We start from the raw sequence: 14,400 nt of genomic DNA on the forward strand, positions 1-14,400 counted from the left end.
ATGAAAATAATGTATTCACAATTTCAGCCACCATGAATGAAATACTGAAAAGGATACAAACAGTAACATCATATTTGTTATAGTATTAAAAGCAGAATATCATTCTCCTATTTATCAATATCACCTTTGGCTCTAAAAGGCAACCATTTTCAATGTTCTCCTCCATGGGCTGAGGGTGATGATGGCATAGATTGCAACCTTGCTAATACTCTTGCTTTTATTTGTCCAACAGCACAGTTGCAGATATGCTGGTCGTCACCTTCACCTCCAGCCTCATTATGAATATTATGTGATGAAACTGAAGAACTGGCTTCTCTGAAGTGTCATGCAGTTCGCTGTCTTAAGAAAAGCACGTCTCTCCCTGGCCACTCTGCTCTGGTCCGCACAGCGGGCGCTGGGAGGGACGCGATTTTGTGCTTCGGCTTTGGACGGGTAAAGCAGTGGTTAGCGCACCCCTGTGGGCCTCCTGGCGCACAGTTCCAGGTGGTGAGAGCGGCCATTTTACCCCCAGAAAACTCACCAACCACGGTGGAGATGGAGGAATTATTAAGATAATTATTCTGGGATGATGATTAGGCGACCATAGCAAGAGAGGTCATGTCCTGTGATATTCATTTTGCTTGTATATTTTGCTGTATGTGATGCAATTTCATGCATAAATCTGCTGCAAGTACAGCTAGTACATTTTGAGATATTTGTATATTCATACTTTGACCATTCTGTCTCCTGGCAGGTGCCTTCAGGTCTCTCACGTTGTGCTTTCCGAGATCAATAACTCAGCCAATAACATGAAAATGAGAGCAACTTTTATTGCATACGGAGTGACAGGGAAAGTATGACACAAGAGCTGATGTCACTGGAAAAACTGCATGTAAAGGAATGATGTTCTGACTCAGGCATATCCAGAACCCACATATATTCCTGGACCTTGCACAAGAACCTCAGTTTCCTGAACAGTCAGAGGATCCCCTGCACTGACTCTATCATCAAAGGAGATGGAAACGAGTACCCTTTTTTTTATTGGATGTAGGAAGAAAGGAAGGTGTGACAGAAGGTGCATGTGCTTAAAAGGGTTTATCAGGACCTAAGGGATGGGAAAGGTCAGGACTTCTGATGGTTTTGGTGCTTGTCCAGGACACTAGGATCTGGAGGTTTCCGGTCTTCATTTTTCATCTTTCATGCCTTTAGTGCCTACGAGAGCATCCTGGAGCCTGGACAGGATAGACAGTTAGAGGGGAGATACAGGTTACTGCCCTAACAGGACTCTGCAGAACAGGGCAAGAGAAGCTGTGAAATCTCTGGATTTTTCTCTCCTGCCCTTCTCCTCACCGTCTAAAGTGCTATGCTTCTCCGCCTCTTTGGCCTGCCTTCAATCAACATTTTATCTTAATTTTAACTTATCACATCTAAAGTTTCGTTCTTCAAACACAGTTTGATGAGGTAAATTCCATGGCCTGTGAACTGATAAAAAGGATCATTTGTGTAGAATCGAGTCGGTGTTATGGACAAATGTTTATCGAGTCCTGGCTGTTGTCTCCCCTCGGAGCCAAATGTATCCCACCTCCTTGCTTCACCTCCTTCTCTGCCTCTCCTCCCTTCTCTTTGATCCTCACCTGAAATCCCCGCCATCCAGCAGGCTCCTGTAGGTGGCGATCTCGGCCTCCAGCTTGACCTTGATGTTGAGCAGCGCCTCGTACTCCTGGGTCTGGTGCTGGATGTTGCTGCGCAGGTTTGTAAGCTCTGCCTCCAACTGCAGGACTATGGTGTTGTACTTCTCCATCTCCATGTTCTGGCGCATGTCTATGTCCCTCAGAGTGTCCTCTAGGGAAGATTTCTGAGGGGGAAAAGACAGGTATTGAGGCGTGTATAGAAAAAACACAGCAGGGAAAAGGGGATCGAGGTGCTGCTCTGATACAGTAAGATAAGATATACTTTACTGAACCCTGTGGGGTAAATTTTCTTCTACATTCAACCCACCCTAGTTTCTTAGGAGCAGTGGTCAGCCACAGTGCAGCACCTGGGGACCAACTCCAGTTCTGAAGCCAATGCTTTGGCCAAGTCGCAATGGCAGGAGTATACAGTACCTAAGCTGACATGCTTGTCTCTTGGTGTGGGAGGAAACCCGTGCAAATACAGGGAGAACATGCAAACACGCAGAAAGAACTCAAACCCAAAACCTCCTGCTTGTGAGGCAACGGTGCACCACCATGCCACACTGTGAGTTCTGCTTATCAGTCAAAAATAACTGATGGACTGATTAGTTGACTGATTGATTGGTTGGTCGGGTTTAATTTACCATTTAAGAAAATATACATACTGTCAGCACCACACATACCACACTATTGCAAAGCCCACTGCAAAACTTACCAAGTTCTTCTGTGACATGAGTTCAATCTCCAGTGTCTGAACTTGTTTCTGTAGGTCGCCCATCTCTGTCTGGGCCCCTTGAAGGGCCTCGGTGTTCTGAGATACCTGCACCTGCACCACTGAGATCTTGGAGGACAGGCAGGAGACAAGTTAGGCGTTACCATCACTTGGGGTTGGGGTTTGATTTTTAAACAGCTGGGTAAAATCCATAGAAATAAAAAAATGGAAAGGAAAAAAAACGAGGAGGAAAGGAGAAGTAGAGGTACCTGTGATTCGTGCCACGCTTTTAGCTCTTCTGCGTTCTTCATCGCCATCTTCTCGTAGTTTGCTCTCATATCCTCCATGACCTGAGATATGTCCTGCCCCTTGGGGGCGTCCACGTCCACCTGAACTCCCGAATGAGCGACCTGTTGACGCAGCTCCATGACTTCCTGTTAGAGGTACGTTACATTCATCAGGGATACTTATGAAACCAAGTGCTTTTAGAATAGGTGAAATAAAGACTACAGAAAAGGACAACTAACATATAATATCGGTAACAGTGTAGAAATAAGTATGAGCTTCAAGTGGAGTGTTTCATATTCAAGTACCCTGATTAACTATATGTTGATGACAGTACTTCAGAATAATATCGGTGCCTGTGACCTTTTGTGTTTGCACCTTCTAAATATCTGCTGTCATTAACACACTTGAGCCTGTTTCAGCTTTGAAACAAATTATAAACCCCAAACTCAAACCAGACTGATAGCCCAGATGCACACGGTGCAAACATAAATGGGCCGCATTCACGTATTTTCAAATGGCAACATAATTTCATTTAATTTTTAAGTATTCTTTCAAAACCGTGTGGCAGCCATTTGTCTTGGTGCTGAAAGTTGACTTGTTTGTAACTGTGTGTAAGCCGAGGCCTCACGTTATCGTGGTTCTTCTTGAGGAAGCTGAGCTCCTCGTTCACCGCCTCCACCTCGCTCTCCAGGTTCAGGCGGCCCACGTTGGTGTCGTCGATCACCTTCCTCAGCCCGGCGATGTCGGCCTCCACCGACTTCCGGATGGTCAGCTCCGACTCATACCTGCACGAGCGCACAAAGCATGACCAAAGCGCTCGCATCCACAGTCCAATCACTGAAAAGAGATCCTCATACACTAGCCAATCATTCATTCCGGTAAATTGCAATTCTATTTTATCCAAAACGCTTTACAATTGATGCCTCTCATTCACCCATTCACACACACACTCACACACCAAAGGTGAAAGGCTGCCATGCAAGGTACCAATCATTCTCATTCTCATAACACGGGGCTGCCCAGTCCTGTTCCTGGAGGTCTGGCGTCCTGTAAGTTTTCATTCCAACCCTAACAAAGCATACATCACTCAACAGATAGAGATCTGAGTGAGCTGATAATTAGTAGAATCAGGTGTGCCAAATTAGGGTTGAGATGAAAACCTATTGGAGGGTAGATCTGCAGGAACAGGACTGGGCAGCCCTGGCATAATGGTTTTTACTCACTTCACTTTGAAGTCGTCTGCTGCTAAACGGGCATTGTCAATCTGGAGCACGAGGCGGGAGTTGTCCACCGTCATATCAAAGACCTGGAAGACACAAAGGAGAAGGGTTTTAGGTAGAGACAGAGTGGCCAATACGATCTCTGATCTAGTGTAAATATGTGCATTGTCACTGATGACAGATTTGTCAATGCTCCAATTCTGAGATGATGTGTAGTGCATGCTTTTTAAATACACTGCTTTCTTGGACAAATCTCCCTGAAAAAGAGATGAAAAACCTAGTGGATAAATAGAAGGTAAATTAAATAAATATGTGTTACAACTTTTTTAGGAACTTTATCAAAATGTGTACCTACACTGTAAAAAAGTGTTTTATTTTTATAATGAGACATAAGTATTTCTCAAGTATAAAATATTCAAGTTACTGTTCGCTTGAAAAGTGAAATAGAAATGTATAAAAAAGAAAAGTATAAAAAGAAAGACTAAAATACTCGTGGAGAGTGACTTATTTAGGGTTTTTCAGTGTGGGATCCACCCCATCTTTTTGAGGTCAGGCCAGAATGGAAAAGCTTAATTTTCTTTGTCCAGCGGTCCGAAGCGCTTGGCAGAAAAAGGCCTCAGTGGGGAACGGTTGGTCTGGGTTTCCTGTCTCTCTGTCCATGAGAAATGTTTTCTTTTCCAGACTGTGCACTTAACGAATGAGTCACGGCCAGACCAAAAATCGAGGAAACTACTGGAACAGTGTGGGCACATGAACTACAGAGGAATCAGTACGAGAGCTTCGTGAGTGAAAACAGAAGTTTGAATGTTAAAATGAATCTACTCTGCATCCACAGACAGTCCTTTGTAATCATACAAAACATCTGTTTCAATTTTAGGTCTCCAACCCAGATTTTTTTTTTTTTTAACTCAACTGACTGCGTGGAAGTCTTTCAACAAATCTTTTATTCTTTATATACGGAAGCTTCTACAGCTGACATTATTCCACAGTTTAATGCAAGTAAAGCTATACTACCATTGGACATAATAGATAACCTATTAATTTAGTTTAGAAAATGGATAATCCAGGTTTCTGTCAACCTTTACGAAACAGTGAGGAGAGTTACATAAACACACCATGCAGAAATAAGCACAGCACAACAAGACTCTTAAAAATCATGAATCAAAAATCTACAAAATCTTTACATTTTAATGCTTCATTGTTTGTAAATGCAGTGCAGTTTTGACTGAGGAGTAGCAAATAACTGTATTCCTTCAGTACAGTAAAGCCTTTCATTATTTTTTAAACTTGACTAAATATGATACAATAATAATGAAACTTATGAAAACCAAGCCTTCAGTTGTGCATTCTGCAGGCGTTTTCCATCACAATATATCCAAAGCAATGCATCTTCCCCGCCCAGTTCTGAGGCCTGGAGCCATTGGGTGAATCTCACTCACACTTTGCATTACTTTTCAAACATTGCATTACTTTGCATTGCCTTTCCATACAGACGTTCTACTGGTAGAGAAGAGGCAAGCACAGATTATAATCTGGCATGGATAATGTATTCAAAAATATTTACAAATATGAAAATGCGTGTAATATTAACAGGGTAGACTTGTTCACACAGTCTTAGTTTACTTTCAAGAGGTCATTTTAAGAGCTAATGTTTCCCATTGTGCACCTCAAACAATTGCCCAGGCTGTTTCCCAGAGATGGAAGTATGACGTTAGGTAACCATGGGAGAGAGATACACAGATATGCACGTTGATTCTTCACACACTTCAAAAACACCAAGAGAAGCCCTGCCATATAGACATAAGCTTTATTTAAACAATAATTCATTTCAGCTTGGTTATTCTTCAAACTTCCACACCCTCACTGTAATCACTTCTCTTCACTCATTTCAAACACCAGGTGTCGTATTGCCAAGGCAAATCAGCACAATCAGTCACAAGGGAAATTATGGGGGGTGGGGGGGTGAATTCTTTCATTAAATTAAACACTGATAATAACTTTGATAAGACCGATAAGCAGCCAATAAAATAAACTAATAATTTGCCTTTTATGGTTTTGTCATTCTGTAGTTGCCAGCTCACTGTCCCTAAAGCAATGGCACCCTGCCACAAATGTTCATTCTGAGTAATTAGCCTGAGGTCTAGTGAATAGGTACATTTTCATAAAACTGTCCAATAAACAAATAATCAACATTTTACAAGTCCCAAAGGAAGTCTCTCTCTCTCACTTCCCTCCTGCCCCTCTCTCTCTCTCTCTCTCTGTCTCTCACTCCCCCTTCTCTCTCTCTCACTCCCCCCCACCCCTCTCTCTGTCTCTCTCTCTCACTCCCCCCTCTCAGCTCTCTCTCACTGGCCTCCACCCCTCTATCTGTCTCTCTCTCTCTCAATCCCCCTCTCTCTCTCTCTCACTCCCCCCTCCTCTCTCTCTCTCTCTCTCTCCTCTCACTCCCCCTCTCTCTCCTCTCAATCCCCCTCTCTCTCTCTCTCTCTCCCCCTCTCTCTCTCTCTCTCTCTCTCTCTCTCTCTCTCTCACACACCTGTTTGCGCAGGTTTTCCAGGACGTCCCTGTAGCGGTCGTGGTCGTGGGCGTCGGGGCCCCCCTTCTCCAGGGCCTCCCGTATCTGCAGCTCCAGCTTCCTGTTGGCCTGCTCCAGGTTGCGCACCGTCTCCAGGTACGTGGCCAGCCGGTCGTTCAGGTTCTGCATGGCGCCCTTCTCGTTGCCCATGATCATACCGCCGCCCCCGGCGCCGCCAGCCCCGCCGGCCCCAAAACTGAGCCCGCCGCCGAACCCGCCGCCACCGCCACCGCCCCCTCCGCCGCTGCTCATCTGGTAGGAGGAGAAGGAGGCCCCGGGGGCCGCAGCGCTGCGGAGGCTGGAGTAGGAGGCCGAGGAGATGCGCGCCCCCTGGCCCCCCGCCCCGCCGTAGATGCTGGAGGCCCGGTAGGCGGGGCCGGACCCGGAGCGGTTCATGGAGATGTTGGCGGACGGCATGCCGCCGCTGCTGTGGACCGAGTAGGCGGTGGACCTGTAGCTCATGTTGTCGAAGATGGCCGCTGAAGCGCTGGGAAGGAAGGCTGGCCGTGGATCGCTGGAGCGCTAAAGAGCAGGGAGACAGAGAGAGGGAGGGAGAGGGCAGAGTTTTTGTACTCGCTTTTCGGTCCACCTCACTGGCCTCTGAGGCCCCGCCCATGTGGCCGCTCCTCCCTCCCTCCCCCCTTCCTTTCCTCACGCTCTCTGCCTGCCAGTCTTTCCTCTCTTTGTGTGCGTTTCCATATAACGGACTCAGCACATATACATTCTGCTCTCTTTTCTGGGTTCTCACACGCTGTGCATGTCATCATAACCATGTCATGATGTATCATGTTTAAAGATTAATTTTTAAAAAGTAAAAGAAACTTTTATGCTTATGTCAGTTCACATTACAGAGGGAGTTAACCGTAAATACAAAGAGGGAACAAAAGGGGAAAATAAAAGAAGGTGAAGCAACAGCGTATGAATAAAACAATAAAGAAAAATAGAAAGGGTGAGATAGACTAAGATCCAGCAGATAATGTTCTTATGTTGCATTACATTACATGTCTTTATATCTGTACTCACATACTCACTAACTCTACCTTCTTATTTTTACTCTGTACCTACAATAACAAAATATCTCCAAATGACAAATCAGTACTTTGTCGTCAATAGCCATTACGAACTAACCAAATACAAATAGCCGGCTTGCCTGTATCTCTACCACTGTATGGATACGATGGAGGACAAAGTCCCCTGTTAGTAAAACACTAGAAAAATCAAATGTGTCCTTTCGTGTACCTGGGTTACAATCTGAGAATTTATCAAGTTTTTGAAATCTAAATTTAGAGCTCAGGTCATTCTTTCTTATTTTAACGTCTAACCCCGTTGCAACCCTGAATATTCAAGATATGTCTTACTGCATCCAACTTTGCATCCAAATATGGTATTCTTTTGGTCTTGTTTTAGTGAAATCTGGGTCTTTGCTATGCTTCTTCTAAAAGCCCTTTTGCAAACATTTTTAAGGCAGGGATTTTAAATCATTTTGCATAGTGGAGATCATCATTCCAAAGGATGATATATATGTGTAATGAATGCTTTTTAATTGGTTAATTCAATCCTGCTGGGACAATGAAAACTTATTCACATTTCTGTCGTCCACATGTGAGAAAAACCCTGCCACTCCACTGTGATTTGGAGCACTCCCAACCGAAACACACAAAGGGCAATACCCAGTGTCAAATCCACCCTCTCTTCTTGTTGGAAATTTGATACTGCCTCCTGCATTCCAGTAAGATAAGAGGGAAGGCAAGGAGGTCTATTGTCTCATATTTTCACGAAGTGGTACTTTACAGGGTTCTGACAGAAGTTGCAACGAGAACAAAAATTGACAAAAGCGAAAAGAGAAAAAATGAGCACACACACACACACACGCACACATTCACATTTAAATATCTCCACAATGCATGCACTACTGAGTGCATTCCACCACACCCTCAGAGACACCATCCTCCTGGTCTTATACACGGCATCAACAGACATCAGTAGTGGGCAAAATGGCTTAAAATGGCCTGCTCTCTGTGTTATCCACAGAAGCACTGCCATGGGCATGATCCTTCAGTCACGGTCTGTTCTCTCTGCTAAAATACAGTGCACACACTCTGGTCGAGGAGTGGGGAGGGACTTTGAACTCAAACAGGTATAACTTTTCATGTGTAACTCTGCCTTCAACCTCTCAAAAAGCAAAAAAAAAAAAAAATGGAAACAGGAAATATGATACCCAGGGGATTTAAAATTAATCATGGATCCTACACAGCCTTTCAGGATTGCAAAAAGTCTTCAAATAAAATGGTCTTGCTAAATTAATTTATTTGTGTGTCATCACAAAAAAGCAGAAAGCTTAATTGTTTTCATACATTACCGATTCATACTTTACATAAAGTAAATTATGGGTAACATTAATAAAGTTTAGGTTAACGTGCATGCATGTAGAGCTGTACATGATAATACAAGTTATCATTACATATTGCACATATAAAGTATTTTGCTTGTATTAGCATTTTTCATATTTGTATTTGGAGCACTGATTTGGGGTGGGGTCCTTGTCAGTTGAGTGGTGGGTCATGGGGGAGGAGCATTATTGTGGATTGCACAGTAATAAAAATAACTATAAATGACATGCTTTCCAGCACAATATTTTTGCAAACTATTAAAAACTCAAAGCACATAGAATTGCTTACATGATTTCTCTTTAAAGGTACAGCTCTCTTTTTGCGGTTTTGTGATATTATATGAAGTTTTTGAGTGTGGCGGAGGACATTTTGGATATTTAGAGAAGTTTCTGATGAAGTTCACAATGGCAGCTTTTATAGCGATATTATGCCTCCAAAAGTTGTATGATTGTTCCTCAAAAAAATATGTTTAATATTATCTTTGGTTGAGACTATTTCCTGAGGCATGGGCTGGGGACCACGGCCCTGAAGAAAGGAAGTACCAGCACATGTATTATACATACCTGCATACATGTTCCTGTGGATGGATGTGTGTCCGTGTCTGTACGTATGCATGTGCATGTGAATGTGCATGCATCCGTGTGTGCGTATGTCTCTGTGTGGGTACATGCATAATTAAGCATGTGCATCTGTGTATGTTCGTGCATGCATTTCTGTGTGTGCATGCATTTCTGTGTGCATGCATGCATGTGTACATGTCTGCATGTGTGTGCATGTGTGGGAAAAACAGCTTGACAGCAGCTGTTCTTTGTCTTCCAGTAGTGACCTTTTGTCTCCAGTAGAGCTGACCTCGAGTCCTGGTGCATTTAAAAAAAAATTAAATTCTGGCCGCAGTCCAAAGAAATCATAAGTCCTTCTTCCTGCTCTTTTCATAAAATCCACCCTTCCTTGTTAAAGTGCATACTACTCAACCTCGGAACCCGAGTCAAATGTGTTACCATAGCCTTGGAGCATATCTCCCTCCTTTTGTGCAAGGGCAAAAATGTGGCTTTGTTTACACAACCACAACTAGAAAGAGGCCGAAGACCCGAGCGGAGGCCAGAAAGGGCAAACTGAAACAATGAACGCGAAGGGAAAAGGCAAAACATGGCCCAAGCAATTCTCTTAACTTCACACTGAGCCTTGGAGCATTCCTTTATATCCAAAATAGTTAAATGATCAAATACCAGGCAGAGCATGCTTACTATGCCCTGTCTACTGTCATGTGTGCTTATTGTGCTATGTATTAGCACTAGACATTGACATTAACACATTAAAATTTGGTTGTATATTAAGAGAAGTATACTCCCTTTTTGAAATGCATTATGGGTAAAGGCCTGCTATGCTTGTGTTCTTGTATTATTGTCTTAGGTACCTAAAATGGAGCCTTGAGTTGGAGTGCCTGAAATGGTGTCAACTGTCATTTTTTGTAAAATATTTGTGGCTAACACAAGGCTAACAGGAAGAAAAGGCTTGTTGAGCTAATGGTGGTGATGGTTTGTGTAGGTGAACAGAGCTCAGCTGTCCTCAGTAGAACAGACTCTGCACTGATTTCTCAGCAGAGGCCAGCCTGGGAATTTAGAGGTCCACTCTTAAGTCTTAAGATGGCAGTTACATTATCACACTACTGGGCTATTGGGTCTGTGGCGTATTGGGGGCCATTTCTTTTTCATCCCAGTTTGTTTTAGCTGTGATATTCACACTGCTGAGTGACGTTTTATTGTCACGCGCAGTAGGAGTAGCGGCGCTGCATCTTTCAGCGCCCTCTGTGCGCCAGCAGAGGGCGTGAGTTAGTTGTTGGCTGGCGTGTGGGCTCAGTAGAAACAGGTGTATCAGGCAGGTAAGGTATCAGCCTGGACAGTTTTGTTTTCCCTTCTATTTCTTTCTCTCTCTGCTATTAGTCTAGAAATGGGCTGGGCTCTCTGAAGGACAGTAAGAGCACATGTCATGACTTCATGGGTTTCTTCAAGGAAACTCTTGCCACTGAAGGTTTGTTCCTTTGGTGGAGAACGACCTGATTTTTAGTATTTGATTGAAATTCAAATTAATTTGGTGTTTCAAAAAAAATCAATTTTCACTGCAGCTCTGTTGTGACTGCTTGGTTAAAAATCTGGTAAAGAGTCGTTAACACTAGAAAAATCTCTCTGTCAGCTCAGTACCTTACACAGTAACCCTCACTGAGTGATGTTTCATCAGCAGAGGAGACCTGCATTTCTCTACACTGCCATGGGTTCAACTCTGGCTCTGTCTGACAGCTTTAATGATCCCCAAACCTTTCATCTCTAATACCCTCCATCTGCTTCTCACAAGCTGAATGTTTGAAATATTTTGTGGAAAAGAAGAACATGGGGTGTAGTTCAGTGCAGATGCACAGACACACATGTAGTGCATTCTTTCAGGGGAGGGAAAAAAAATCCCACCAACCTGCCATCCAAAATCCCTCCCTCTGCTCCACCCATCCCTTCACTCTCGCATTTGCTCTCATGTGCACACATGCACGCACACACTCCTAATATACACGCACTACTAATACCACATCCCTGCAGCATTGCATAATGTCTAAACCATCTCAGGTTGCGAGAACACCTTTACAATAGCAAACCATGGTGTTAGAGGCCTGCATAAACAGAAAACAGCATTTTGAAATAATAAACATGCACTGTGTGAACAGAAAGATTATGAACTTATAAAAATAGAACCACAGTCATCATTTCGCTGTATCAGTATGTTTGTCCCGCTGACGTAACAATGGGCTCACATCGCTATCCCGCAGCGGGGAACCCAGCAGAGAGAAACGAGTGAAACTAAACATTCGCCCAAAGCCCTCGTTCGTCGACGTATACATCCCGTAAATTTTTACAGCAGACATGTTCTCCGTCTTTGGTCCTGCTTCTTCTCCACCGGTAATCCATTTCTCTCTGTCTCCCCCCCAGCCCCTCCCCCCAATGGCTGCCGATGAGAGCACATTCCTTTCCCTGTCGGTCATACCTGCAGGCTTTTCGGACAAACCTAACTCCCCGCTTCTCAGCGCTGGTGAAGGCCAGGACAAAAGGCCTGGTGTTCTGCCCCTCTCTGGCCCCTGGCTGAAGGTGGGAAAGCACACTACACTCAGGCATGACTGTACAAAGACTGGCCCAGGCTGTTCGCTCAGGTATTTCACAGAGCCTTCCGAGGTTCCTTTTTTTTATTTCTATTTGCTAAATGGTCCTATTCCTGCGAGATATTAGTCATTCCACCCACTGAGGTTGTGAGTCCAATACAAATTTATCACACAACTCATTGGAAAGTACTCAAATTCTTTACCCTTTTCCAGTTTTTTCTAATAATGTTCTTAATTTGCTCTGTTTTTTAAAAAAATAGGGCATTTCAGAGGATGAAGGTTAATGCCTTTAGTTTGGAAAATCACACAAATATTAAAAGTTAAATGAAGCAAGAAAACAAAGAAGTTACCACCCAAGTGTCCTAGGTCTGACAGAGAGCTCAGTTTACATAGAAGGCTTTCCTTTATTGGCCTTCTCTTTATAGCAGGTGACTTATATTCAGAGATCACCTTGGGTAACAGCTCTGTTTTATCACCTATTTCCACAAAGATTAGGGAGCAGAGTGCATCAATATGAGTATTTCATTGTAACTGTCATAATTGTGGAGTACAGAGCCAAATCAAGAAACAATGTCTTTGTTATAGAGCTCACTGTGTATTGTGGCAAGGGGAAGGCTATGAAATGGGGACAAGGCTATTATGTTCTGTACTGGTGGCTCCACCCACTACCATATATGGACTTCCAGGCTGAAATTGGACACAGCTCCCAGCACTCAGCCAATTAGTGAGTCAGGGATAAAAGTCCCTGGCTTCAATTATCTTGATGTACCTGTTGGCACCAAACGTTGAGGTTGGGTTAATGTGTGGGGGTTAGTAAATGTTGGCCTCTTTTAAAGCCAATGTGGGTGTTTCTGGCCTCTTTCTTGAGGGATTTGCCTTGAAATCCTTTTTTTTTTGGGTTTATTTTTATCGATGGTCTTGTTGCATCTAAAAATATGGTTCATTTTTACTAAAAACTCAATTTAGTTTTTAGTTTTGTCTTCATAACAGTTTTAAGTTTGACAAGTTATGTTTTTGTCATGAAACAAAATGCAAAAAAGGCTTGCTGTAACTAATGTAATCCATGTGTACATATTTCTTGCATGCGGGAGCCAATAAGTTTCATTTTATTCAAGCCATTGCCAACCAGTAAGTTTTTTTTATTTTTTTTTTTTTTTCTCTCCCCCTTCCATTGAACCAGTTGTGATAGTGACCTTTACTTGAAGGTGAATGGTGTGATTTAAGACAATACTTCTAGTAAGGTAATTCCATTGAATAATGTCTTGCTGGTAACTGATTGATTGGAATGTTTCCAGGTGTGTCTAATTGTGGGCCTATTTAAGATCAGCTGTGTGGAATTAATAAGGGGTGATCTTTTTGGATCTAATTTTGGGCAATATGCTCGTAAAGCTTTTGCCAACTTGTTTCTAAAGGGTGAAAATAATTGTCCTATAACTATGTAAAGTCTTCTGTGTAAATAAACAGTTTGATATTTATTTTAAAAAAACCTTTGGTTCTCCAAAGAATCAGCTGGCTTTGTGACATGGCCCAAAATAGGTTCTCTTCAAGGATTTACCTGTATTTGGCTCCATCCATTTTGATGCCAACAAGCTTCCTAGTCCCTCCTACTGAAAAGCAGCCCCATAGCATGATGCTGTCTCCACCATACATGACAGTCTGGGTGTTATTTCCTGGGTGACGGGCTGTGTTTTGTGCTCGTGTCAAAAAGGTGAATTTCATTCTCCTCAGGCCACAGAATCTTCCAGAAAGTCTCAGGCATGATCACGGACCAGGGGAAATTTAGCGATTGTCAAAGAGAGGATTTTGGGTAGCAATCACAGACTGGGGGATTTCACCGACTATTATGAGTGCAATGTGTTCCATTTTCCCTTTTTTTCTCTTTTTTTTGGCACCTCCCAGGTGATTATTGTTGTCCCATATGGTTGCTGCCCTAGGAGAACCATGGGCCCTGTTTTGTCCATGCCTAGAACCAGCCGTGGTCACACGCAACTCCAGATGTGACTTAATGTTGGCCTATCTCAGAAGTGGCTTCAGTCTAGCCACTCTCCCAAAGGGTAAAAATCTGTGAAATGCTAAAGATTGTTTATCTCTCACACTGTATAGCGTCGTGAAATAGTATTTCCCCTCATCCTTATTTCTTCTATTATTGCATATTTGTCGCACTGAATGGTTTCTTCACGGCACTGTAATTTTCAGTGTTGGGGGTGGGTACTCTCTCCCCTGTTTCTTATAGAACACCTCCAAGTGTCACCAAATGTATTCTGAATGGTGATTTATGGGCTGTTTGGCGATCACAGAAAAAATCCTACCCACTGTAAAACCTTGGAAAGATAAAATGCTACCATTTATCATTGAATTCAGCTTCAGCATAAGAAAACATTACATTTATGTCTGGTGAAAAGTGAAGCATAGCTTTATCCAGCT

The 14,400-nt window shown here is 43.2% G+C and overlaps 1 protein-coding gene across 1 annotated transcript; it reads right to left on the reverse strand.

Annotated features, from left to right (window-relative positions):
• Positions 1-789: 789 nt before the first annotated feature.
• Positions 790-6,999, reverse strand: LOC135238496 (keratin, type I cytoskeletal 18-like). The gene is made up of 7 exons (XM_064306441.1): positions 6,409-6,999; positions 3,876-3,958; positions 3,281-3,437; positions 2,634-2,798; positions 2,368-2,493; positions 1,614-1,834; positions 790-1,211 (listed from the first exon to the last, which is right to left on the reverse strand). The coding sequence occupies exons 1-7, from the start codon at positions 6,907-6,909 to the stop codon at positions 1,163-1,165; spliced, it is 1,302 nt and encodes a 433-aa protein (XP_064162511.1). The 5' UTR covers positions 6,910-6,999; the 3' UTR covers positions 790-1,162.
• Positions 7,000-14,400: the final 7,401 nt, after the last annotated feature.

This window comes from Anguilla rostrata, chromosome 13 (assembly GCF_018555375.3).
Source record: "Anguilla rostrata isolate EN2019 chromosome 13, ASM1855537v3, whole genome shotgun sequence".
NCBI classification, from domain to species: domain Eukaryota; kingdom Metazoa; phylum Chordata; class Actinopteri; order Anguilliformes; family Anguillidae; genus Anguilla; species Anguilla rostrata.